This window comes from Leopardus geoffroyi, chromosome C1 (genome assembly GCF_018350155.1).
Source record: "Leopardus geoffroyi isolate Oge1 chromosome C1, O.geoffroyi_Oge1_pat1.0, whole genome shotgun sequence".
Lineage (NCBI taxonomy): Eukaryota > Metazoa > Chordata > Mammalia > Carnivora > Felidae > Leopardus > Leopardus geoffroyi.
The window spans coordinates 208,631,915-208,659,686 of NC_059328.1; the positions used below are offsets into that span (position 1 = coordinate 208,631,915).

The 27,772-nt window shown below is 43.6% G+C and overlaps 1 protein-coding gene across 3 annotated transcripts in view; it reads right to left on the reverse strand.

The window, feature by feature from the left end:
- The window catches only part of DOCK10 (dedicator of cytokinesis 10), a 272,646-nt gene extending 256,194 nt beyond the window's left edge, over positions 1–16,452 (reverse strand). For 2 of the 3 annotated variants that reach the window (XM_045481485.1, XM_045481482.1), the window contains exon 1: positions 15,977–16,452. In XM_045481485.1, the coding sequence (XP_045337441.1) occupies positions 15,977–16,099 (123 nt within the window). In that variant the 5' untranslated portion in view covers positions 16,100–16,452. The remainder of the gene's footprint in view (positions 1–15,976) is intronic. The other variant, XM_045481484.1, reaches the window with a different exon arrangement.
- Positions 16,453–27,772: the final 11,320 nt, after the last annotated feature.

Here is a 27,772-nt window from a genome sequence, read left to right on the forward strand (position 1 = left end):
AAAAAAATCTCGGAACCTGTTCCATTTTGTCAAAAACACTGGACCTGAATGCCGGGCTATTATTTCCAGAGCTAGGTAATATTTAAGCATCTAAGTAAGGAAGAGAAAGATAATGCCATATTGTTCCTCTTGCCCACAATATCTGCAGGGCATTTCCCCTTCAAAAATGACATGGGGTGGGGAGCATACTTCAAAAAACTATAAAAATACACATATCTCTCTCCATCCATCCAACCAAGAGTCATTTGTTGCATTATAAGAAAACTCTGTAACTGTCTGATGACGTGAGGCAATGACTAAATAATTACAACAAAAAACCATGTGTTCAAGAAGTACTATGGAAATGGAGACGAGGAAGGGATTGTCTATCAATGGATTCAAAGGGGAAGTAACGGGTCAAGGAAGAAATGAGTTGGATCTGGAAGGCAAGTAGGAGCTGAACAAGAAGAGAAAGAAAGGCAGGATTCTCTAGGCAGCTGGTAGCGTGCATGGCATATGTGGGAAATGCCCAGAACCTTGGGTGGCTATAGGGTGGGGATAGTTGAAGAAAGAATGTCCTAGAAAGTGAGGCTGGAAAGGCAGGTTGGAGCCAGGTGAGATATGATCCCTTGAGGAAGTAATCACGAGCATTAGAAGCATTCAGGAATAAAGGATTCACGATCCAAGCTGTGTGCTCACGTGTTAATAGAGGCAAAGTGTGGAAGGTGGATGATGGACGGTGTGAGGAGACCAGAGACCAGTTAGAAGGCTGGGATAAAACCCTCAAGGAGGTAGCAAAGACAACTTGGGAAAGAAATCATGAGCAACTTATCTAGATCACGGAGGTCAGGGAGATGTTGAATTATTTAGGACATGGAATGGTCAGCACCGGGGGCATGATCAGATGTGGGGAGGCAGAGAGCAGGTGGGAATCAGCATGGTTATAGTGTGAGATGAACTGGGTCAACCAAGATACGAAACTCAGGAAAAAAGAGAAACAGATTTATGACGCAAGGAAATGTGTTAGCCACGGATCCTGTTGAGTTTGAGGTAACTAAGGGGCTCCAGGATGCAGCCATCAAGGGGCGGAGAAGCTGAGCACAGGTGGAGACGGAACCACAGGTATCTGTGCACAGGTGAGAGCAAACCTGTGTGTGCGGGTGAATCCTGTAGGGAGGTTTTTCAGGGAAGGCAGGGAGAAGATCTAAGGCTAGATCCCTGGTAAACCCCAACGTTAAGTGGTTCATTTTCCTTTAAGGTATTCTGTGAGCTGATAATATATTAAGGAATACGTGATCCATTCTCTGTGACCAAAAATGTACTGAGTCTCTCCTTACTAGTGAATCAAAGATGCCATTTTGAATAAAATTGCACGTGTTAAATGGTTCATTTAACCGTGGGGTTAAATGAGAAAAGATAAAAGATTGTTTCAGCCTATCTTTCTGAGTAGTGGTCACTGAGCCAATGTACACAAATTGTAGGCAGCTTGTCTGGCTCTGATACACAGAGTATTTGGTCCCATCCACCAGGCTCTCCAGTACACGATACTAGAGAGAATACAGAAAAGGAAGTTCAGGGTCTGCTAGGCTTGAGATCACCCACAGGTCAAGCTACTCTCAGAGAAAAAGATAATGAGGCTTGGTCAGAGATAAAGCAGGCTTCAGACAGAGTTCAGATTCCCCTGAATACCCAGAGCAGGCCCCACTCCAGTCAGATCTGGTGATAGTCTACTGTCTACTAAGTTACAGGGATGCCCACTCCTAGGCACGTGGGCACAGAAGCAAATGAGCAAGACTCTCCCTGGGTGGACGGCAGCTATGACAATGAACATGAATGTAGCTTAAGGAACTCACAGGTGTGATATCATTGAAACCTCATGAGGATTGTGTGTCTCCTTATTTTACAAAGAGAAAAAGCTAAGGTTTTTTAACTTCGTCAAGGCCACACAAACAGAAAGGGTCAGGTTTTGGAACCGAGCTCTGGTCTCCTACAAAAGACTGTTTCCTCCACTTCAAAGTAGGATCAGAAAACAGTGTTTGGGGAGGATTTGCTCCTTTTAATAATCCTTGCAAGTGTTTGTGGTAGGCTCCTCGGAGATATTCACATCGTAATACCCGGAACCTGGGAATACGTTAACTCTCACGGAAAAGGGGACTTGGCAAATGGGACTAAGGTTAAGGACACTGAGATGGGGAGACTATCTTGGATTATCCAAGTGGTTCAATCTAGTCACATGAGTTCTTAACAGCGGAAAAGAAAGGCAGAGGGATGAGAGATGCATGAAGAGCTTGACCCGCCATCACTGGCCTTGGCGATGGAAGAACGGGGCCATGAGCAGGAAATATGGTAACCTCTAGAAGTTGAAAATGGCCCTCAGTTTACCTCCAGCAAGAAAACCAGAACCTTGGCCCTCCAGTCGCAAGAAACTGAATTCTGCCGACAACCCAAATGAGCAGGCAATAGATTTTCCCCTCAAGCCTGCAAAAAGGGACAAAGCCCTGCAGACGCCTTCATTTTAGCTCAGTAGGATCCCTGCTGGACTTTGCACCTACACTAGGGTAAGATAGTACATCTGTGTGAAATCTGTCGTAATCTCGTTACGGCAGCGATGGAAATCTAGTGACAGTGTTTGTATCCCTACGAAGTCACGGAGACCCAGAGTGGGTCAAGTTCTGATCACTTCAGAGGACCCCGGAATCACATGCCATCACTCAGATTACGAGAGGCATCATGTCCGCTTACAGGAAATGACACAAGCCAAGAACACAACTCTACCCTTCCCTGCACTCACAAGCCAGAGGCACACATTTAACCTCCAAGCAATGTAGTGCCAGTCCTCTCTCCTTATTCAACACATGTATTTCAGGCAGTGTTGGTATACAGAACACAGAACCCTCAGGACAAAATTTAGCTTGAATCACCTAACACACATCAAACATTGAAACGTTCAACACTAGCTTTAATGTACGCCAAAGAGTATTTCTTTGTGAACAAACTGTCTCAAATGAACACACCGAAAGCTGTTACGAGCTGTTACCACGAGTTGTTTCTTCGTTACGTTCTAGACTTTGAGTTATTAATTTAATAAGAGCCCCGAGAGTTTAAAAAGTACAGACGTAAAAAGAGACTATTAAGTGAAAAGCGGAATTAAAACAAAAACCACACAGAGCAGTTGCTACGGTATCCTAAAACGGTGTCAGGAAAGCCCCCTGACCTAAAGGAAAAAAAAAAAAAAAGAAATAGAGAGTTTTTGAGAACTAAAACAGCATGAACATTCACTGATAAAATCGTATAGCTTTGGTGAATATATCGAGGGTTTTCTTGGAAATATAAACCACTCTCCATCATGGGACTGGGAATGGACTGCCGTCAAAACTCTGTCGCCCACTGTTCCTGAATTTTAATCAATCATTTTCTGCACCCAGCTCAGAGTTCCATTCTGCCCCGGACTCGTGATTGCTCCCGGCATCTGTGGGAACGACAATAACATCCCTGGCCGAACAGTGGGGCCTGTGTGTGCCAGCAGGGCGCCCACGAGAGAAGGAGCTGGTGTTGGAACAATGATTAACACCTGCTCAGCTGAATCTTACTTATTCAAGAGTCCACATTGATGCCGACCAACACTTATTTATTTATGTTTGTTTGTTTATTTGTTTTCGCTTTTGAATAGTCTTTTGGGGGAATCTTCAACTCTGTTCAGTTCACTTCAATTCAATTGGTGACTACTGAGCAGGTACTTTATGCTGATACTTGATTGCCTAAGTATTTCTCCTTGGGCATACCTAGGACTTTCTTTGCTGCAAACCAGGCAGACACTCAGATTGCCTTGAACGTGCCTCTCCTGTACTTCCGCCATCTCTAAGGGGGACGTGCCTTCTTACACTTAGCAAGCGTTTAGCAAGCATCTAACTATGTGCAGACATTTTGCTGCCCTGGAAATATGGAAACGATAACCACAGGGTATTGGAAATGTGTGGGTAAAACCATGCTCCGTCCTCCCGGTCCAGAAGAGGCAGCGGGGACAGGGGTCATGTGAACTGTGGTTAACTGTACCAGAGATCAGACCGGCCACCAGCGAAGTGATGAAATGTTATTCCCGATACTAGTCTCCCATTTCTATGCCTTTTGTCCCAAGGGATCAGGGGACCTTCAAAAGGGATACCTGCGGGGGGATAAGTCCATGGCGATCTTATATATTCAAGGCTGGTCTCTAACTGCTGAATGAAATACCCTGGACCTTGTGAGGGATCAGGCTGCTGGGTGGACGATCTGGGAAAGATTCTGCTGTCTTCCTAACAACTGTGAAATCCTACTAGGGCGAGGACAGGTCATACTACCTTTGTCAGGTGTGAGAAGGAGGTGAAGAGGCAGAGGCAAAACAGAGAGACAGAGAGAGAACGAGAAAAAAGAGAGGTCCTTGTTGCCATTCTGATGGGAGTGAGAAGCTGTGGGGCTTGCAGGAGAGTTCAAACTCACCTACATTCCGGTCACGTGGGACCTGGACTGTAAGCCAAAGAACTGTAATTACAAAGGCTGGGCACACAACTGGAATCCTCCCTCTCTCTCTCTCTCTCTTTTTTTTTTTTTTTTTAATTTTAATGTTTATTTATTTTTTATTTTTATTTATTTATTTTTTTTTTCAACGTTTATTTATTTTTGGGACAGAGAGAGACAGAGCATGAACGGGGGAGGGGCAGAGAGAGAGGGAGACACAGAATCGGAAACAGGCTCCAGGCTCTGAGCCATCAGCCCAGAGCCCGACGCGGGGCTCGAACTCACGGACCGCGAGATCGTGACCTGGCTGAAGTCGGACGCTTAACCGACTGCGCCACCCAGGCGCCCCTATTTATTTTTTAGAGAGAGAGAGAGAGAGAGAGAGAGCATGAGTAGGGGAAGGAGCAGAGAGAGAGGAAGACACAGAATCAGGAGGCAGATTCCAGGCTCTGAGCTGTCAGCACAGAGCTCCACGTGGGGCTCGAACTCACAAACCCGTGAGATTATGACCTGAGCCCGAAGTCAGACGCCTTAACCGAGCCATCCAGGTGCCCCATGAAATCCTCTCTTTCTTAACGTAGATGGGCCTTTCTATTCTCAGCAGGAGGGCAAAGAGGGAAATGAGATTGCAACCTCGCTTTGGAGCACCCACTAGGTCAGAAGAATCTGTCTCGCACATCTTTGTCCCTGCTAACTGTCCTTTTGCCAATTCTAAGCCCCTAAGCCTGTCCTCAAAATGTACAAACAGCCATTCATTCCCTCCATTACATCCTCAGCGAGCCATTCGGTGCTGCCATTTTCACCACTGAAATATATATTTGGTTGTAATTCATTTGAACTGATTCTTCCAGTTGCTAAAACCAAACATTTTAATCAATAATGGTGTTACTGAAATGGAAAAAAAAAATGTACATATTTTAATCCCGTATGAAAACCTCTTTTAAAAAGTAAGAACTCCCTAGATGTTTAGGGCTGAAACATCTTTAATAGTCTTACCGTCCAACCTACTTGTTGTAAAGACAAGAAAACTGAAAGCCAAGGAAGCTTAAAGACTTGGTCAGGGTTACTCAGCCTGGAAACCACTGCTGCTTCCTGGCGGTAAAAAGATACATTTTTCAACGTGATTGGACACCAGCCACATCATGGCTCTTGACTTCAAAAAAACTGAAGTTAATGAATGAACCTTCCCTGTGAGCACTCAGAAAAGTCCTGAAAGAATCTTATCTGTCCAGATCAGTATGCTGATAAACTCTATGACTACTATTTTCACATACAGGGCAACCTTATAGCTAGGTACATAGACACAGTAAAGCATAGATATGTATACCCTGGAATACTTTTCATTTGGAAATGAAATCCTCTTTTGAATCAATGTCTGATGTGTAAACAAATAATGTACAAAAAAACCCCACAAACGGTAAGTGAGTTTAAACATCAGTTATCCATATCTAAATTTTCTTCTTCATAAAAGTCACTGGGTTCTCACATCACTTTTCATTTTCGTGAACGTTACTCAGCTGTAATCCATTTCCATTTTCTCTGTTCTAAAGACCAGTGACAAAGGGACTTTTAAGAGCTAATCAAATAAACAACGGATGTTCAAAAATAATTTAATTATCACATTTCATTGAGTAGCGAATTTTGTTACTTTTTTTTTTGTTTGCTTCTTTGCCACTTCAAGCATTCACGCCGGGATTCTTTATATAGAATGCGGGATTTGAAAGGCCAAAGTCATTGGCCATTTTGACGGCCTTAATTAGTCCCTTGAATTGTAATTACTGAAATCATTACATAAAGAAAAGCTCATTGTGCCATCATAAATGGTGTCATCTTTTTTAAAAAGACACCCCCCCCCCCCCAGATCCTATTGTTAAACTCTGCCATTTTGGTGCCAAGCTTCCCAAATTCCTTACGTCAGGAGAGAGGCGGTCTCCTGAAACTGCATTAGAAAAACTGACTATTTTCACATTTAGCAGCACAATTAAAGGAACTTTGGCTGATTTGGGTCCATTAATTCCTCTAGTCCCAAAGGCGTTTCCACCTCACAGTCCGGTTGCCAAATAGTAACATTTTCAAAGACAAGGGTTTTTCTCTATTGCCACAAACTCAGCCACATTCATTAAATTTTGTTATTTCTACATCATTGAATGTAGGTCAACATGTCGAGTCCAGCAAAAACAAGCATTTCTTTCCAGTTGACTGACACTGCTGTGAAAGATAAGAGGCAAACAAATCTCACTTCAGTGGGAAAAAAAAAAAAAAAAACAACAAAAAAACAAACAAAAAAACCACAACTCCTCTCGTTTGTAAACATGAACATCAAAATCAAGACTACAGTAGACGATGTAACAGATGTACTGTTGCGACCCAATTACCCCATGTTGATCTGCCAGAAATGTATTTCTATAGAAGAAGAGGAAGCCAATGGTGTCCCTTGCAGAGTTGAAGGAGGCTTTGTTTGCAAAGCTTAACCCACTCTGTGCCCGTCCCGCCCCAGGGGAATGTCTGAGCATGGACAGTGTCCAAAGCTGGAGTCATTCCTGGAATCCCGCGTTGCTGAGATGTCATAAATGAAGAATGGTTAAGCAGAGCTGCACATCTCTTGTTAAGAAACTCTTTTTTCCAAACCCCTTCCTATGGCTGGGGCCCTGGGGTTTCCTTTTCTGTCCTTGCTCTCTTGCACGGATGCTAACTGCATGTTTAATGAGGCCAGCCTGCCTGCCTGGTAGAACTGGTTTGCAGGTCCGAGCATCGGTGGAGACCACAGGCTCCGGAGTTGGGCTACCTGCACGTGCCTCCAGGATTCATCATGTACTAGGTACTGGATCTGGGGCCAGCTGGACGTCTAGACGTCACCTTCTTCATCTCTACGATAGGAATGAAAATCCTTTGCTGTGCGGTCGTCAGGAGGATTAAAAGAGATTATATGAGTCAAGTACCTGGCACATAGGATGTGCTCAATCAATACCTTTCTATAAATTGCATTTCCACAGCTTCGAAGAAGGTGACCCAGGAACATCATTAGCAGATACGAACAAACCAGCCATTCGTAAGGCATCATTCCATTACCATCTCTTAACCGATGTGCAACCAGCCCACCCTCCTGATATTCCTGTTAGCACCTGATCTGCCGTGCTTACTTCCATATAGTAAATAGAGTATAAAAGCTGTGAAACAGGTAAGTTTCCTTCTCTCACTGGCACATGTACATGAAAGCAAGAAGTTTGGAAAAGAGAAACAAGAAATTAAATACGTAAAAAGACTGTCCTAGGCGGTCGCCAGAGCTATAAGGGAAATGACGGATAGTAACATGGCACAGAGGTTTGTGGCAGGGGGTGCTGGGGAACACATTTCAACTTGGCGACCCAGGGTGACCTTCCTGAGAAGGAGACGTTTGAGAACGTGATGGATGAGAAGGAGGAGTCTTGAGAACTGTAAGGCCGAGGGATAGCAAGTGCAAGAACCTCATCGTCTAATCCCCTAATTTCCAAGATGAGGAATCGAAACTTCGAAAAGAAGCATGACTTAGCAAAGAGCCAGGGAGGGAATTCTGGTCTCTGATATTTCCCTACACCCCCAAATTGGCCACATGGTTTAAAGTGCTCATGGCCAGTGGAGGCAAGGAAAGAGCATCCACAAATGGGGTGAAGGACAGCCAGTCAGAGGGACCTTGGACCATATGCCCGCATGCAGTCCATAGAATTTAATCCTTGGGGTGTTCCTATGTGAAGGAGAGAAATCATGTTTTTTCTGAGACTCAATGACTATAAGAAAAAAAAAAACTTGCATGATTTTATGATTCTAGCAATCAGATTTTCCGGTACAACCAATTATTTTCAAACCACTAAGGGTTTCAATGATAGCAACGAAGAATCATTATTCCGAGTCCTTCATGAGTTGCAGTGATCCTGCTTAAAAATTCTCATTAAGCCGGATAACACCGGCCTCACCCTGGAACACATCTTTATGACCATAACCAGGGTGAAGACTTCTGCAGATTCATATTGTAACCATTTCATAAACGTTATGGAATTTTTTTTACTTAACCCGGACGCGTAAGTTCACACCACAGTTAAGGTGCCGCATTAAGGAGAAAATATAACAGAAACCATCAGGGGACTTTCCAAAGCCACTTAGCAATGAACCGATCCCATTTCCATACATTTCTAGGTGATTGGAACTTTATTTTTTGCCTCAAGCAACTCTTTCAAGGAGTTGCAGAATAAACTATATTGTTTTGGACCCTCATGCAATTGCCTTTACCTGACAATATACAGCAAAAATACGGCTGAAGTCGGACCTTATTTTTGTGTCTCTCAGATGTTAATGTGCTTACAAATCACCAGAGGATCTTATTAAAATGCATGTTCTCTCCCAGTAGATTCGGCGTCCCCAGGGGACTCTGGGACTCTGCATTTCTAGCAAACCTCCATGGGATTCTAATGCTCCCGGCCCATGGGCCACATTCTAAGAGCTGAAAGTCTATACTGCCCAGTACAAAAAGTCACAGAAAAAATTGTCTTGTCTCTTAAGTCTCGGTATAAGTTAAAGCTGAGCACACATAGAGCAAATTATTTTCTTGTATATTGTAGACCTCTTAATCTCAGGGCTGATCAAGTATTCCTCTTTGACTTGGCCGTTAGGAAGCAGTCTTAGCAAGACTGTAGCACTTAACGGTTATGGGTTATATTCACTGATCCTAGTCCATTGACCTACTCTTGACTACATCTAACTTTCTAATATTGCTTTTTTGTTGTTGCTGATATTGCCATTTGCCCCTTTACTTACTATGTTTCTTAATGTTGTCTTACGTGCATTTTTCTTGTAAGACACTTGGAACCGCTCCTTTGAATAAGAAAGTGTGCGAAAAACGAATCCCAACACAACCGAGTTGAACGAAAATACGTGCTCAGGGACACACTGATGCACTGGAAAATTCCAGGCACTTGCTGGAGTGGGGTGAAGTGACTGAGATGGAGAAGCAGCCTGTCCTAGAAAGACGCAGGCCTGAGAAGAAATAACCCCACCCTCTTTCACAATATGCTTATGACTTTGCCAGATAAATGGCCTGGGGACGGCTGACCAAGTTTATATATGAAGAACTGAACAATTAATTGAGCTCTGGTTGCCTTAAGGGGGTCTGTCGTGGTCAGGGGTACCGGGAACACCTTCTGCTGTGGCTTTGGACCTCAGAGGAAAGCCGAAGTGAACTGATGGGTATTCTGCATTATCACTGGGAAGGACAGGATTCCCAAGGTAGAGCTAACGATCAGGAGGCAACATCAAGCGAATTCAACTCCTCATGTCTTCCGACTTAGAGATGCTGCTGAAGCCACAACATCCCTGGAACATAATGCTCTGCTACTTACTATTCAGGATGCAAGAGACGTTCCTTAACTTAGCGCGAGGTATTCAACCCTGTGAGTCTCAATGGTTTCCTCTGTAATTTGTAACAACAATAGCAACGTCCTCATAGGATGGCTCTGAGAATTAAGCCCTGAACCCTGTGCCAGGCACCATGTGGGTCGTCTACCAATGGTTTATCCCAACACATGCATTACTCCTCTTTTTCTGTGCTAGGCCTCGGAGAAAATGGTTGTGAGGAACAAGACGGCCAAGAACCACACTCGTTCTTTCTAGAAGTTGTCTGGGTCCCCTGTTACCATTTATTTTCAAAGTTTTTTCCGCAATGCCCTTGGGAAGTAAGGCGGCAACAACAACAACACATTAGTTGATACAATCAATTACATTTGACCTTGAGGTTGTACAATATGTTCACGTTGACTTCTTCCCCAGGCCATGAACCTTCTTTATCAAAGAACAGTAAGCAACATAAACCCGTAGGGCTGTGGTTTCTGCTGAAGAGTAAACACCCTCGATATGAAGAGTACTGTCAAAACCAACCCATACCAAGCCCAAGGAGACCGCGCTCTGGGTGCCAAACAAACAGGTCTTCACTCTGCCTATTGCTTCGACCCCGGCTGCTCTCCTTCAGTATCACTTTCTGCATCTGTCACTCACTACTCCTCCCAGCATATGACTTTTTGGAAATTCTAGTATCTCCCACTCAAGTTTCTGAAGCCCCCTACTACTCTCAACTATTAAATGCCACAACGTTCTGAGCGGAGGAAAATTCTCCCTTCTAGAAATTCCTCCTGCTCCTGTAAACGTGTTTACAGACTCATTACTTCTCAACCACAGATCGTTGGTCTGTCAAAGGTGCTGCTGCTTCTTCAAAGCTCCCTAAGAGAACAAAATCAGTATCACTGGAGGACACAGGAAGTTAGAAAATATCAAACCAAAGTGAGGATATGGAATTCCGGTGATTCCTGAGGTCCGTACTGACCTTTCTCTACCACTTACCCTTTATGCTTTCTGGGGAAGCAGCGAGGGAGAAGACACTCTGGTTAAGTATAATCACTTCTGGCAGGATGTGTCTTCTTTAAGAGAAGTTGATAAACAGAAATACCATACAATCCAGTAATTCCACTACTGGTTATTTTCCGAAAGAAAATGAAAACACAGATTCAAAGAGACACAAGCATTCCTATGTATATTGAAGCATTATTCACGATAACCAAGATATGGAGGCAACCCAAGCATCCATCAATACATGAACAGATAAAGAAGATGTGACACACACACACACACACACACACACACACACACAATTAAATATTACACTCACAAAATGAAGGAAATCTTGCTATTTATGACTGCATGGATAGACCTAGCAAGTATTATACTATGTGAAATTAAGTCAGAAAAAGACAAATACTTTACGACTTCTTGTATGTGGAATCTAAAGAACAAAACAAATGAACAAACACAAACAGACAAGCAGACTCTTAAACACAAGGAGGGATGGTGGATGGGGGTATGGATGAAATAGATGAAAGGGATTAAGAAGTACACATTTCCAGTTATAAAATAAGCCACAGACATGAAAATGACAGTATAGGGAACATAGTCAGTGATACTGGAACAACATATGGTGACAGATGGTGACTGTACTTGTCACGGTGAGCACTGAGTAACGTACAGAATTGTTGAATCACTATGTTGCGCACCTACAGCTAATATAACATTGTATGTCAATTATACTTTAGTAACAAAGAAGTAAAGATAAATAAAAGAAGTTAATAAAGTTAGTTACAATACAAAGATGGCTTGAAGAGAAATTTTTGTGTAACAGAGTAAATGTCATAAATGAGTTAAAGACTGAATGTTAATAAAGTGGTTCCGATCTGGGGAATAACATAAGAGGCTTTAGGCAAAAACTGGCCAAACAATTATTTGTTCCTCAGAGTCTTCTATTTCTCTGACTCACCCAGTCACGTTCCGCAAATAAAGCTCCATTTGTCTCCAAGTGACAGACCTGATGTGGTATTAGCAGAAAAGTCATCTCTACATTTTTTAAAAGTATTTTTCTTTTGAAATGCTATCAAATATATATGCATAAAAATGTACAGATCCTAGGTTCATAGCTTAATGAATTGTAGAAAGCTGTCTAAATGAACTAATTCATGCAAAAACACAAATACACTTCATAGATTTTAAAAGAGGGGTGCCTGGGTGGCTCAGTCGGGTAAGCGTCTGACCGGCTCAGGTCATGATCTTGTGGTTCACGAGTTCAAACCCCGCATCCGGCTCTGGGCTGACAGTTTGAAGCCTGGAGCCTGCTTTGGATTCTGCGTCTCCTTCTCTCCCTCCCCCTCCCCCGCTCGTGTTCTGTCTTTCTCACTCAAAAATAAATGAACATTAAAAAAATTTAAAAGAAGAATAGCTTCCTATAAAGAATTTCTAATTAGTGGCATTACAGCTTTGGTTAAGTACAGTATGTGTATTTAAGTAATAAAAGTAATAAAACACTCAATAAGACACTCTCCCACTGACATGGGAGAAATGTTTCTAATCATTTTAACACTGACAGTCTGCTCTAAAGAAGCTTGCTTTGTGGGACTACCATGCATGGAGTGTCTGAACCTGATCCTCAGATTGGCCTTGGCATGAGTTGTGATTCATTTGTTTTCCATGAAAAAAACTTAGGATGACTGAGGAGCAACTATTTCTCTTTTAAAAATATATGGCTTTTGTTCGTAACGGTTATGTGTTATTATGATCGCTTTCTTCCATTTAAACAACTTCACTGAGTTGTTTTTGCCGTATCAAACGGTATATATTTGAGGAGTACGACTTGAGGTTTTGAGACAGGTTTACACTGTGAAAATCACCACAGGTGAAGATAAATACCTTAACCATCACCTTTACATAGTTACCACTGTGTGTCTGTCTTAGCAACTTTCAAGTATACAATCCATTGTTGTCAAACATCATCACCATGACGTACATTGGATCTCCAGAACTCATTCATCTTGTATAACTGAAACGTGGAACCCTTTGACCACCATCTCTTCGTTTGCCGCCCACCCCTGACTGCCGGCACCCCATAACGACCATAGTTGTCTTTGCTTCTACGAGTTTTGCCATCTTCCATTCCATATGTAAGTAAATTCATGCCATAGTTGTCTTTCTGTGTCTGACTTGTTCTCTGAGCATAATGTCTTCTAGATCCAACCACAGTTTCTCAAAGGGCAGGATTTGTTTCTTTTTTTAAGTGTGGGATAGAGATTATAATGTAATATATAAAATTACATATATAATATATATACACTATATATGTCTATACACACATTTTCTTTATCCATTCATCCTTCAACAGACATTCAGGCATGTTTCTGTATCCTGGCTATCGTGAAAGTGTTTCAGTGAGCATGGGAGTGTAGGTATCTTCTCATCGTTGCTTTTAAGAGGGATGCAGAATAAGGTTGGCCCTGGCTAGGAGTCTGCCTGCACATGAGCCTGCCACAGTGCCTTGGGTTAAAACCGAAATCAAGTTTGCTCTGGCACATGCCCGTACTTTCCCCAGCAACTGCCTTAAAACTTGGGCCCCTGGTCAGCTGTTCTCACTCAGCATTTCTTTGCTCTGTGTTCTCCATAAGCCGCACACATTTTGAAGCCTTCTTGTCGTGTGTGTGTGTGTGTGTGTGTGTGTATCCCACTCAGTCCACAACTCGCAACTACCTTGTTAATCTAACAAACTTGCCTGTCCTCATTGGACAAAGCAGTGCTCCAACCTTACAACAATCTCTCTGTAACATTCTGCAGGATTTTGGTCCCCCAAACAGGGACTTTGGAAAGGACACTGTATGAATCTAGCGGTGAGACAGTTTTTCTCAACAGGACTTTCTAGTGTCTCTCAAATGTTCTTCAATGTATGACAGCTTCCTCGAATACACACAATGCTACTTGACTGTACTGAAGAGGGCTACCCATAATCTTCCTCCTCTATCCTATTAATATTCTCCCTTGACAACCAGGATTTGAGGACTCGAAGCAACAAACATAAAGGATCTTAAGGGATTGGATCACATAAGCCAGGATTAGTCTCCACACAGTCCAATTAGAAGGTTTTAGGTTCAAAAGGGATGCTGTGCCCACCGAATTTGGGTGCCAAATCAGAGAACTCATCACCTTCCTGTTTCCCTTTAAGAGTTATCTGATAGAATGAAATGCAAAGCACGTGTCTTCTTGCTGCCAAAATCGCTGCCCGAACTGCCTGATTCGATGTGTAACATCCCGGGAAAAGTCTTGGCAAAAGCTAATTCAGGAGTGTTGGCCAAGGTGCTGAAGTGAGGGGAGGGGAGCAGGGACACCTTTGCCAATGCATCACCCGCTCCCCTGGCCCTTTTTAAGACACTGGGCTTATTCATTCTGACAAGACACCCTAGGATTTCAAATCTGACATAAATTTGGAGACAGTAATGTGCGTAGATAGAAAGGTCTCTAGGATACATATTCTTTATAGACATTCCAGTGCTACAAACCTCAGGGGAACCCACCTAAAAACGGAACAAACATCAAAAACAACATCTAGGTACTCAAAATGCACCCTACAAATTATTTCTCTCCACTTCTCTACCAGATCATTCTGGAGATTCAGTGAAATCAAGTGATTCAGAATCAACTGAAAAGTAATCGTAAAGTAAATGGCAGAGAATGACAAATCCACACACCTGAATGATCATTCCATAGTAAAATGATTTTCTATGCCTGCTTCAAGATTTTCTGACTGTATCCTTTACTCGAATTGAACCTTTCCCCCTCCCACCCCAAACGTCATTTTTGGGGGGGGGGCAGTTTATCCTTTCCGCCGAAAAATGTGCATGCTGCTCTCAGAACATTGGGGGGTCCCTGGCCCAGCGATGGCCAACAGTCAGAATCACCTCTGGGTGACTGCACGCTACAGCCAGTGGTAAGTGAAAGAAAAGGCACCCTGGCCACCAACCCTGGCCACACTCCAGTCACCCCCACCAGTTTGGGCATCTGATGCCCCTTCCCTCTGCCAGGCAATTAGCTTCCGTTCAACTTTCCGACCTCTGGCTTTGGAGAAAAGTCCTGGCTGTGGGAACTGGCTCTGGGCAGCTCTTGGCTCCCTCTTCATGGGTGACTGGCAAGAGTAACACTTTCTTTGACACTCTTAAAGGAAGCCATTTAATTCCTAATGATATTTCCTGGCAATAAGGAAAATGAAACCCACAGTGTGGGATTCCGGTCCAGCAAGAGGCAGGCCAACAGTGTGGCTGGTGAGCCCACGTCTTACCGTAACGCGGTTCCCACTCATTCCCCATTCCCACCACCGTTGATTTTTCTCTCCTGACACTTCCACCCCGGAGTGTGACACCTACTGGAGCTTATGAGCATCGGGAGAGATAGGGATACGATTTGGGTATCGGACGGAAAGGCTGGCTGCTGCCCCAGGGATTTCCCGCGGAAATCACCCAGAACTTAGAAGGCATTTCAACAAGGAAGTAACCAGTAAAGCGATCTTGGCGGGAGAACCCCGTGAACATCTTAGAAAAATACCAGAAACCACTCGATGCTTAATGACCCACGTCTCCTCCAGCCGGTACCCACCGCCCCCCTCCCGCCTCCCACTCGGGCCCTTTCTGGAGGAGTACAGTGGTTTGTGGCTTTTTAACCGCGTGGAGGGAGGACGGGGCGCAGGCCATTTATTTCCGCGACAGCGTTAACGCGGAGCTCCCGGCTTCAGCTGGAGCGAGGACCTCGGGGCACATCCTTTCCTCGCCGCGCACCAGTCGCGGTGGCGAGGGAGACGCATAGACCTGTGGCCCGAAGGGTTCGCTCCCGTAGACTCCCCCACCGCCAGGGTCCCCGGCACCCCCACGACCTGGCGCCGGGGTGACTGGGGAGGCATTCCCGCCGGCTCCCCAGCCCCCCCAAACCCACACGCATCCTCTCCCACGCTGCGCTCGAGGGTCCCCGGTCCCCCCAGCGCGCCCTTGGCCGGGAAGCGTCGGTGGCGCTGCTTCGCGGAGGGGGCGCGGGAGGGGTCGGGGCTGGGGACGCGCCGGGGGCTCGGGGAGGCCGGGCCCGGGGCCCCGGGGCGCGCGGGAAGGCGCGGAGGACGCACCACACTCACCCGCTGCTGCTGCCGGCTGCTGACGGCCACCGCGGCGGCGGACGCGGCGCTGTGCCGGAGCTCGGCCGCCTGCCCGGGTCTCAGCAGGCTCCGGGTGAACCTGCGGGTCCGCTCGCCGGCCATCGCCTGCCGCGCCGCTCGCGCGGGGGCCCGGAGCGCGCGTCCCGCCGGCCTTCCCCGCGCCAACCTCGTCTACCCACCCGCCGTTCAGGAAGCGGAACTCGGAGCCTCTCCCCCCCTCTTCCTCGCTCTACTCGCAAGAGGCGGGTTTCTCGCGCGCGCACCCCCACTCCCCCACCCGCTTCCCTCCGCCGAAGCTTCGCGACGACTTTGCAAACTCTGCGCTCCCCCGGGCGCGCGCAGCCAACTCGGCGAGCGGCCCCGGCGCGGCGGCGGCGGCGTCTCGGCTGCGGGGGCCGCGGGGCGCGCGTGGGGCGGCTCCAGCTGGCCGGCCGGGACCGTCCCCGTCGCCCGAGGGATCGGCAGGCGGGGGGCGGCCGCCGCGGGGCCACGGGCGGGGCCCGCCCACGCCCACGCCTCTCGCCCCCACTTGGAGGCTCCTGGCGGGGCTGGAGCTCTGGCCGCCTTTCCTGATTCGGTCCCTACCTTCGGAAGCTGGCGAATGGGCGCGGGCGCAGCTCAGATGGTCCTTCCATTCTCAGGAAAGGGTCAGAGGCTCAGTAGGGGTCTGGTGGCTCGGAGCTCCGCAGCCTCGCGGGAGCCAGCCTTTGGAAGTCTTTTTTTTGCCCAAAGTCCTCCCTCGGGGCCTTACAAATTCATACACGCCTTCAACCGGTATTCATTAAGCGCCCACTCTGTGCCGGTTCCTACTGTTCTGGAAACCGGGGACAAGGAGGGGGATTTATCAGGCCTACTCTAAGGCTGTGTGGGGCTGATAGGATTTTTGGGTTAGGGCTGGGAGGCAGCAAATGACCGAGTTAAATAAACGAGTGTAAGTGGTGACCGAGGGCATTTCAGATCATAGAAGCTCGACAACAACAAAGCAGGGTAATGTAGCGTAAGAGGCTTGGTGGGGGTGGTGTTTGATAGGGTGAGGGGGCTGGAGCTGACTCGTGGGGTGACCAGGTAGGGTGGTCAGTAACGGGGTGGTCTTAACACTTGTTTTTCTGCTCCCACTCTTGCCGCACACTCTGGTCTGCAAATTGTCTCCAGCCAGCTGACTAAAGTCCACTAAGAATTCTCGGTTTTTTTAATTTTTTTTTTTAATTTTTGAGACAGAGAGAGACAGAGCATGAACGGGGGAAGGGCAGAGAGAGAGGGAGACAGAATCGGAAGCAGGCTCCAGGCTCTGAGCCATCAGCCCAGAGCCCGACGCGGGGCTCGAACTCACGGACCGCGAGATCGTGACCCGGGCTGAAGTCGGACGCTTAACCGACTGAGCCACCCAGGCGCCCCAAGAATTCTCGTTTTGAGTCACCCCCAGAATAGTTCTTCCACTCAGTTTGGGGCTGGCTGGGTAGATGAGCAGTGCTGGCCTCTAGGATACTCCTCTGGAGAGATCCAGGACAACCATTCCTAAGTATTCTAGGTTTTCCTTAACAACCTTTTCTAGATCCATGATCCTGACATTTTTCCAGAGCCAATATATAATTTTCACACAAGGTTGCACTTGGGTATAAAAACTTCTTGAGCAGCTGACAAATGCACTTGAGTCAGCTCTCTGCTATATGGGATTTAGTTAATCAGAGGTACTGACCGGGCATCATTGAAGCACATTCTAGAAATCAAAGTGGGCAGAGACGGTAAGATTTGGGAAGAAATGACCATCTGAAATGTCAGTTGGTTCTGTAGTACCCTTCATAAGAAAAGACTGGGTCTCGCGTTATGTGCTTTCACGTCGCTGGACAAATATGCAACCAGTGTCACGGTTAAAGGTAAGCAAAGAAGGCAGTTGCCTCTGTGGTGGCAAATGAAGATCTCTGTGGGGATAACTCCTTCCAATGACGTTCTCCCCTAACAAGTGTGGTCTGTGTTGATCCTTTAAATGCACCTTCTCTCTAGAGAGATAATATGTCAAGCATTTTTAAAGACACTCGGACTTTCCAAGAACAGATGGCTAGTCTTTGTCCCTGATTTTTCAGAGCACTGCGTGGCACAAAGTAGACACTCAATAAATAGCAGTTTCTGGATGACTTTCCCGAGGCTAAGCTTAGATAAGCTGGTGCAATCAGAGAGGTCAGAGTGCTTGAGGCCTGGAAAGACAGCAAGGAGGAGAGAAATGTGTGCTGGAAGGGAAGGGCAACTCGCTGAACTGATCTAAAACCCTAAGTAACCTATACAACCCATTCTTCAACCGCAACCATATCAAGTAACAGAATATCACTTGTATTTTTATTACTAAGAATCTTACTTTCTCAAGCTTCAGAGGATCAACCCAGAGCATGGATGTGAGGAGATTTGATGAATAAAGTTGATGAACGAGTACCTATTTGCTCTAATACCTACCCTGTATGGTGTCCATCCCGTGGGTCACACTAGAAGGAAGGTGGCTGTAAGTGGCCTTTACACTCAAGACATTTCAATAACAGTGCACACTGGGATATTCCTAAGCCCTCGACAGTCATGTAGGTTTTAGTCATGTCCCCTTCTGGATGCCAAGGGCAGAGAACTGAGTGTCTCCCCCTGGCCCCGGCATAGACACACACACCTTTTACTGCAGGAACATGCCTTCAGGTCTGCTCATTTGGGACTCTCTGAGTCTCTGGCAGTCACCAATCTCTCAGTTCCTTGGAGAGGTTTGCCTAAGATGTTTTGTAGAGGCAAATCTATGAAATGCCACGAACACCCTAATGTAAACTACCGATTTGGGCTGATTGTGATGTGTCAGTGTAGGGTTACCAGTTGTAACCAGTGTACCATTCTGGTGGGGAATGTCGATAATGGTGACGGCTATGAACATGGGGTGGGAGGGCGGGATCTTCGCATCTGCTTTACTTTGCCATGAATTTACAACTCCTCTAAAACAAAGAACGTAACACAACAACGAAAAGACAAGGAGCCTAACGGAAGGATGGGCAAAGGAGGTGAACATACATTTCTGCAAAGAAAATATGCAAGCTCCACACCATTAGCCATTAGCGAAATGGAAATCCAAGTCTCAGTGAGATGTCATACCCACGGAGATGGCCATAATGAAAAGCGTGGAAAAAAAAGTGTTTGGAGATGTGGAAAAATGGGAACCCTGGCCCGTCGGTGGCGAGAATGTAAAATGGTATGGCTGCTTTAGAAAGCAGTCGGGCATTTCCTCAAAATGTGAAACATGGAGTTACCACGTGACCCAGCAATTCCAGTTCTAGAGAAATGAAAGTATGTGTTCACACAAAGAGCTATACAACAATGTTCACAGCAGCATTATTTATAATAGCTAAAAAGTGGAAACAACCCAAATGTCCACCAGCTAATGAATGGATAAGCAAAATGTGGTATAGCCATGCAATGGAAAGTTTTTTGACCTTGAAAAAAAATGAAGTGTTGATATGGGTTGCAGCATGGATGAACCTTGAAAATGCTTTGTTGAGTGAAAGAAGCCGGACACAAAAGGCCATATGTTTATGATACCTTTTTTTTTTTTTTTTTTTTTTTTTTTAACAAGACATTCAGAATAGGCAAATCTAGAAACAGAAAGTAGATTAGTGCTTGCCTAGGGCTACAGTGGCTTGGAGGAAAATGAGGAGTGACCGCTAATGGATAAAAGGTTTCTTTTTTGGGGTGATGAAATGTCCTGAAATTCACTGTAGTCGAGGTTGCAAAAGAAACAGATTACAGTTGTAGCTTCTGGGAAGGGGAACTTGACAGCTGGGAGACATATAATATAATATGTTATAATATAATATGCTACAATATATATTATATTATATTATATTATATTATATTATATTATATTATTATATTATTATATTATTATATTATATTATTATATTATATTCCCTGTATTATACTATATACCCTATGTGCTTATTGGGTTTTGTATCACATGTATAATAATCACCTATCACAAATAAACAAAATAATACATTATACAAAATTAAGGGTGAGAAAAGGGCCATGGCTACAGAGTTAATACAAATTCAAAACTAAAAAAAAAAAAAAACAAACAAAAAAAAAACAAAAAAAAACAAGAAACGTTGTGGACTGTGTTAGGTTTCTTGGTTCGCATTTCTGTTTGGACTTCATCTTCCCCCTTCCACTTTGTTTCAATCACCTCATGTTGCTGCGTTCTGCTCCTGCACTATTTCCTTTTAAGAGATACCAACACAGGGGCGCGTGGGGGGCTCAGTTGGTGGAGTGTCCGACTTCAGCTCAGGTCGTGATCTTGCGATTCGTGAGTTTGAGCCCCGCATCGGGCTTCCCGCTCTCAGTGCATAGCCTCCTTTGCATCTTCCGTCTCCCTCTCTCTCTGTCCCTGCCCCGCTTGTGCTCTCTCTCAAAAATAAATAAACAATTAATTTTTTTTAATTAAGAGATATCAATACAGAAACATGCTCATCGTGGTTCCTGTTTCTCAGAGAAGAGTTCATTAATAAAACAAGTGGATCTTCAGTGGCATCCAGTATCGAGAATAGTGGTTACAAGCATAAGCTACGGACTCCGACTGCCTCAAATCCCAATTTTCCTTCTTCCTTCAGCAAGTTATAGAAACTCTCTAAACCTCAGTTTCCTTACTTGAAAAGTAGGGATAATGACAGGCTGATGCTTCTGTAAGCGTAACTTTCTTCAAAGGAACCTAGCACAGGGGCGCCTGGGTGGCGCAGTCGGTTAAGCGTCCGACTTCAGCCAGGTCACGATCTCTGGGCCGTGAGTTCGAGCCCCGCGTCGGGCTCTGGGCTGATGGCTCAGAGCCTGGAGCCTGTTTCCGATTCTGTGTCTCCCTCTCTCTCTGCCCCTCCCCCGTTCATGCTCTGTCTCTCTCTGTCCCAAAAATAAATAAACGTTGAAAAAAAAAAATTAAAAAAAAAAAAAAAAAGAACCTAGCACAGAGACTTCGGTAAATGTCATTGTTACTAGAGTCATAGAGAAGTGATGAGTTTTTAAATCTTTCGTGTAATAATTTGATACATGTATCAATACATGTAATCATACATTAATACATTTGTTTCTCGTAAGAACCTTTGCAGTGAGCAGGATACCATTTTACAAGGAACACTTTGGATATCAGGGGCATTCTGAAGACAGTATCTTTTTTTTTTTTTTAAATTTTATTTAATGTTTATTTATTTTTGAGGGAGAGACAGAGCATGAGTGGGAGAGGGCAGAGAGAGAGGGAGACACAGACTCTGAAGCAGTCTCCAGGCTCTGAGCTGTCAGCACAGGGAGCCGACGCGGGGCCTGAACTCATGAACCATGAGATCATGACCTGAGCCAAAGTCGAATGCTTAACGGACTCAACCACCCAGGTGCCCCTCTGAAGACAATATCTTAACGCAAACCAATGACTCTGGGATTTCATGAATTACAACAATAATATAATCCATATATTATAATATTGATCCATTATTATGTAATAATGTCCACTAATCCCATAGTGTGCTACAGCTTGGAATACAATTTCATGACACATTATTTCATTTGTGTTTTAGCACATTGTAAAATGGGGTTGTTCAGCCCACCGATCTTTTGCCTCATTGTCTATAATTTCAGATGGATCGTAATTCCAGATGGATGCTCCCAAACAAAATTCACAGAAGAGGCATTTTGGGAATCAGTGGTAGCAAATTTTGTTCCATGACCTCAAATTTAAGCTTTTACATTCTCTAGTTTTTAGTATTTAGGATGCATAGGCTGCAATCAAGTTTTATCGAGTTCTAAGTCTCCTCCTTGTTTGGGTTGGCATGGAGCAAGCCATTCAATCAGAAAGAAATAGCCCCGCTCAACAGACATTTATGGAATATCAGCTATGAGCAGGATGTCACCATAAATCATGGGAGCCTAGAGGTAAACAAATGGTCTGTGCCTTTGGCTTAATTTGTAACAGAGAAACTGACTTATAAACCATTAGTGGGTGGGAGGTAAGCTTTTGGGAATGGAATATATCAGCTAGGACCTGTGTTCATATTTTATATTCTTACGGCCCTAATATTGAAAAAAAAAAAAAGTCCGGGGTGCCTGGGTGGCTTGGTCGGTTGGGCTTCCGACTTCGGCTCAGGTCATGATCTCACCGTCCATGAGTTCGAGCCTCGCGTCGGGCTCTGTGCTGACAGCTCGGAGCCTGGAGCCTGTTTCGGATTCTGTGTCTCCCTCTCTCTCTGCCCCTCCCCTGCTCATGCTCTCTCTCTTTCTCTCAATAATAAATAAATGTTAAAAAAAATTTTAAAAAAAGTCCAAAATACTACGGAATTTGCATCTTCCTCCCTCCCTCCTTTCCATCTTTCCTTCCTCTCTACTCTCCTCCCTTCCTTCCTCCCCTTCTTTAAAGCTCAAGCACTTTTCCTCGTTATTCAGAAGCATCAGTGGCTTTCTTAAGAGGCAGTAAGCATTAATTATCTGCCCTGGTTCAAAGCTCTCTACAACTGAAAGCGTGAAGTTGTCCATAGCCCTCACCTATTATCCTCTCCATGACTTTGCCCAAAGCTGATTTCCTTGTAAGGAAAGGACATTTTTCGTAACCAAAGAAGTATAAACGTGAAAACTGTACTGTCTTTCCCCAAACATCTAGCGGTGTAGTGGTGTGAAAATTTAGTCATTGGTTTAGGCGTCTGAAGAACTGGGTGTCAGTTCAAGTCTTGATACTAACTGATTGCAGAAACAAATATCCCTTGCACTAATCCCATGGCCTTGAGCCACCTTTCCTAAGTGATACCAGGTCCAGTACCCTGGGTATCAACCTGGACATCAATCAGCATGTCCGGAGGCTTGACTATTTCAAGTTTGTCTAATTTGTACAATTTACAAATTACACTCATTATATCATTTGATTCTCAAATCATTCATCCTAAAAGGCAAATACGTGCAGGTAATATTGCCCCCCCCCCCCCCACTATGCATAGAGAAAGCTGAGAGGGAATTTGATAACATGGAATTTAGAAGGAGGAGTATTTTGCTATTAATAGAGGGACAAAGGCGTAGGAATACAAATGTCCAGGTTAAAATGATTTTCTAATACTGTATCAACACTTCATTTATGATTCCCAATTGAGGAAAAGTTGTATTTATCCTGTGTTTTTATAATAGGAAAACAAGTCCAAAGAAAACAGGTGGCTTGCCCTGATACATTTAGACAAATGATAACTTCATTTGTCTGCTAAAAGGATACAACTTGTCTTATTCAGCAACAAGTAAAGAAAGTATCAGTATTGTAAAATATGGTTTGAAGGGTGTGATTTTTACGGGGATCCATTACTCCTTGCCAGAGCCATTTGACAAAGCTGAGTGCCTCCATGTTGTTTATGGGCAACGATATTAAATGTGATATGGATTTGTTACTGTGTTTACAAGACAGATCCCTCCTTGGGAGAAAATTACACTGAAGATAATATGATTTGAATGCGCAGCTCTCTGCCAGGCTGTGCATTTTGCCCACAATCCACATGCAGTACAGTGTTCTAGCACTGTTAATCCACTGGAATCCTTGTAAGGGGGGGGGGGGCGTGCATATGTCAAAGAGAGGCACATGGTTGAAAGAAAAGAACAGTTTAAACCGGAAACCACTCTCTGGGTTCTTTATCCTGCTTTGGGTTTAATTTGTAGTCTAGCCTTAGGGAATTAATGTCCCGGGACCTTCATTTCTCCATCTGTAAAAATTATTTGGAGGCAGATTTTGGCTTGATATGAGGAAGAAGGAAATGATTAGCAAGTATAGAATGGGAACTTTTCAATTTCTTCCATGCATAGTTAAACCCTGTGTTTACTTTACTCTTCTAGGTATTTCGGTTTTCTCCTCCTCATCTCCGAGGTATTGATAACCTCAGACATCCACTAATCTCATAAAAATGCGCCTTGACATGTGTCAAAATTATAACATAATTATTTCCTTTATTTTTTAAAGAGAGCAATATAAAAATAAATACGTTTCCTAACATTTTATTGAGAATTTTGTATCTATATGCATGAGTGAGATTGGCCATTTTTTCTTTCTTTTCTTTTTTTTTGGAAGGAACTTTATTACATGTTGTGGGGAAGATTCTGCTAGCTTCCTAAAGTGGATTGGAGCAACTTCTGTCCCTTTCCATGGCCTTCACTGATTTAAATAACGTTGGGATCATTTGCTCACCAAAGGTTGAAATAGAACCCAGCTGTGGACCCAGCTGGTCCTGGTGCATTTTTAAGGGGAGATCTATGATCACTTTCAAATCCCTTCTATCATAATTGGCCTACTCAAGATTGACACGTTTTGGGGCACCTGGGTGGCTCAGTCTGTTAAACATCCGACTTCCGCTCAGGTCATGATCTCACAGATCATGAGTTCGAGCCCTGTGTCAGGCTCCGTGCAGACAGCTCAGAGCCTGGAGCCTGCTTCGGATTCTGTCTCCCTCTCTCTGCCCCTCCCCCACTCACCCTCTGTCCCTCTCTGTCTGTCTGTCTGTCTCTTTCTGTCTCGAAAATAAACATTAAAAAAAAAAAAGATTTACACATTTTCTTAAAAAAAATTTTTGTTTAACATTTATTCATTTTTTGAGAGACAGAATATGAGTGGGGGGAGGCGCAGAGAGAGAGGGAGAAGCAGAATCCGAAGCAGGCTCCAGGCTCTGAGTTGTCAGCACAAAGCCCACAGAGTGGGGCTCAAACTCACAGAAGGTGAGATCATGACCTGAGCTGAAATCAGAAACTTAACCAACTGAGCCATCCAGTTGCCACCACATTTTCTTTTAATTCTTAATAATTTATATTTTACTAAGAATATCACCCATTTTTCCATGTTTTAGAAACATTTGCCTTAGAAATGCACACGTCGATTTATGTGTTTTCCATTAGTGTGTATTCTTTTTAATTTTATCATAAAAAGATTTTAAGTGGGTCTTAAAAGTACCAAAAAGAAAACAATGAATGTCCATATAACACCCAGCTATATTTAACCATTTTAAATTAAAGAAATCATGACCCTTCAACTCTAAATAATTCAGCATTTATGTCTAAGAAGTAAGGACATTCTTCTATATATCTACAATATCATTTAATACACTAAACTTAATCAACAATCATCTTTTAATGACTTTTATCACCCACTACATACAAACTTCTCCTACTGTTCCCCAAGTACCTTTTATTTATAGCTAATTTGATCAATCCAGAATTCAATCATTGAAGACGTATTGATTTGGTTGTCATGTTTCTTAAGCCTTTAATTTAAAACCATTACCCTCTTCTTTTTTGGTAATGGCTTTGGTTAAAGAGACCCAGTAGTCCCACATGTTTTTTTTCTTCTTATTGACATTTAATTTGTTCTTTTTTTTCGTTTGTTTGTTTTTTGAAGAATTGGATTTTTTTTAAGTTTATTTATTTTGAGAGAGAGAGAGTGAACAGGCACAAGTGAGGGATATGGGTTGTAGGGGGAGGAGAGGGGGCAGAGAGAGAGAGGAGAGACACAACCCCAAGCAGGCTCTGAGCTGTCAGCACAGAGTTAGAGAGCCCCACATGGGGCTGGACCCAGGAACCATGAGATCAGGACCTGAGCTGAAATCAAGAGTCAGAAGCTCAAAGGATTGAGCCACCCAGATGCCCCCAATTTCTTCCTTTTTATCTAAAGGTTTTTATTATTCTTTTTTTTTTTAAGTTTATTTATTTATTTATTTTGAGAGAGAGGGAGAGGGTGAGTGTGAGTGGGGGGAGGGGTGAAGAGAGAATCTTAAGCAGGCCCTTCACTGTCAATGCAGAGCCCAGTGTGGAGCTTGAACCCATGAACCTGAGATCATGACCTAAGGTGAAATCAAGAGTCAGATGCCTAACAGACTGAGCCATCCAGGTGCCCGGGTTTTTCTTATTCTTCATCTTGGATTTTTTTTTTTTTTTACTTCTTCCTTTTTTTCCTTAACTGGGTTCTCAAGGGGGAATTAACTATTAGTCTCTTCCAGGAACTGGTTTTGGGTTTTATTAGTTTGATTATATCTTACTGTTAATTTTTTTCATTGATAGGGTGATACTCTCTTAATACAGGAATCCCAGATATTATAGAAGAAAAAACTGTAATATTTTAATACATAAAGACCTAAATCTTCATTATAGCAAAATCTATAATAAAAAGCCACTAGGCAAATTATGTAGTTGAGTAGAGCCCTCTGTTAAATGTGTATATAATTTGTTATTTTTTACTGTTGCACTCTGCTAACAGCAACCAGAAGTCATGGTATCACTTGGTATTCTCTTCATCAAGTTAAGACAATGCTACACCACACCACATACATACTTAACAAATACCAACTGATTGCTTACTTTCCAAAAGAGATAGGAAGTGTCTTTTTTTTTCTTCCTAATAAGCAACGTCAGAAGAAGCCTATTAATACTGAATCTATGCGTGTAGCTTTTCGAAGGTTTAATTCCGTACCCTGATCGAGTGGGCAGAAGGTAATTGGAGAAAGATGTTTTTGGTGGATCTAATTGATAAAAATAAACTATTTTATTTCAGGAAATTTTTCTTTTAAGAAAATCTATCTTTGTAGTCCCAGCCCTTTCTTAAGACTGTGGTTTTTGTGTGAGTCTGCATTCGCGCTAACCATTTCCTGTGCATATACTCTGTTCACCTCTGCTCTCGCTGTGGTAAAAAGAAGTGAAATAGAAATATAATAGCATTGCACAAAGCCCCATTTTTGAAAAGGGATAAGGCAGAGAAAGGAAAGCACTACACACTATGCATGCATTTCTGAAGCCCAAAACAAAAATGGCAGACTGACTGGTCTTGGGGATATCTATTCAAATGAAAGCTAGTGGGCTTTTGTTTTTCCCAGCATGCTCATTAGAATTTATTAATACTAGAAAACAAGAATTCATTAATATGACTGGATTAGGATTTTTCATAGCTTTATCTTTTAGCAATTTCTCATGTGTAAGCTTTAAAATGTGTTTCTGTTCTAAGCCAATAATGAGTATTTTCCCCTTTCTCCTTATTTGTTTATTTGCTAGAGGGACAAAAATAAGTAAAACCGCTGTGTTTATAGAAATGTTAAAAGCAATAGGAGAGTTGTTATGGAACTAGTCTAAAAAATCCTAATAAAGTCGAAGTGCTTTTGTATATTTTTCAAGGGTACGATTGGCATCATCACGTGCACAAAGCCCCAAGTTCACATTAACAAAAGGCCTTTCTGACGCCTGCCACATATCCTGTCTTCCAATGAAGAAATGCTTAGTTGGAAACTACTTGAGAGCACATGAGGATGATTCTTAAAGCTCAATAAAATATTCCATAAAGGCACCAGGTTTTTACTACCCTTTTCTGCTTCCTTTGGTTCCAAGATTTATCCAACCGATGTTGATCAGTTTGAAGTTTGTCGATGAAGGCCACACCTAGTGGTTGGTATGGAAATCTACTTGATAGGCTTTATTTCAGTGGTTGGATGTGTATTCGCTTGTTGGATTCACAGTTTGAACAGGGGTAGAGCACCTAATGTATGGATGATAAGTCAACTGGTAACAACTGCTGGGCTGTGCTTGGATATAAATGGATCAAGTCATTTCAGAGTCTTTCAAAGCTGGAAATGGCCATGGAAATTATCTAAGTCATGTTTGTTTGTTTTGCTTTTTAAAAACATTGTTAATGTTTTTGTTTTTAGAAGAGGAAGCAGAAACCCAGAAACTAAGTGTTGTGTCCAGGATCAGCTAGTGAGTAAAATCTACTTGGTGGCAAAGCTC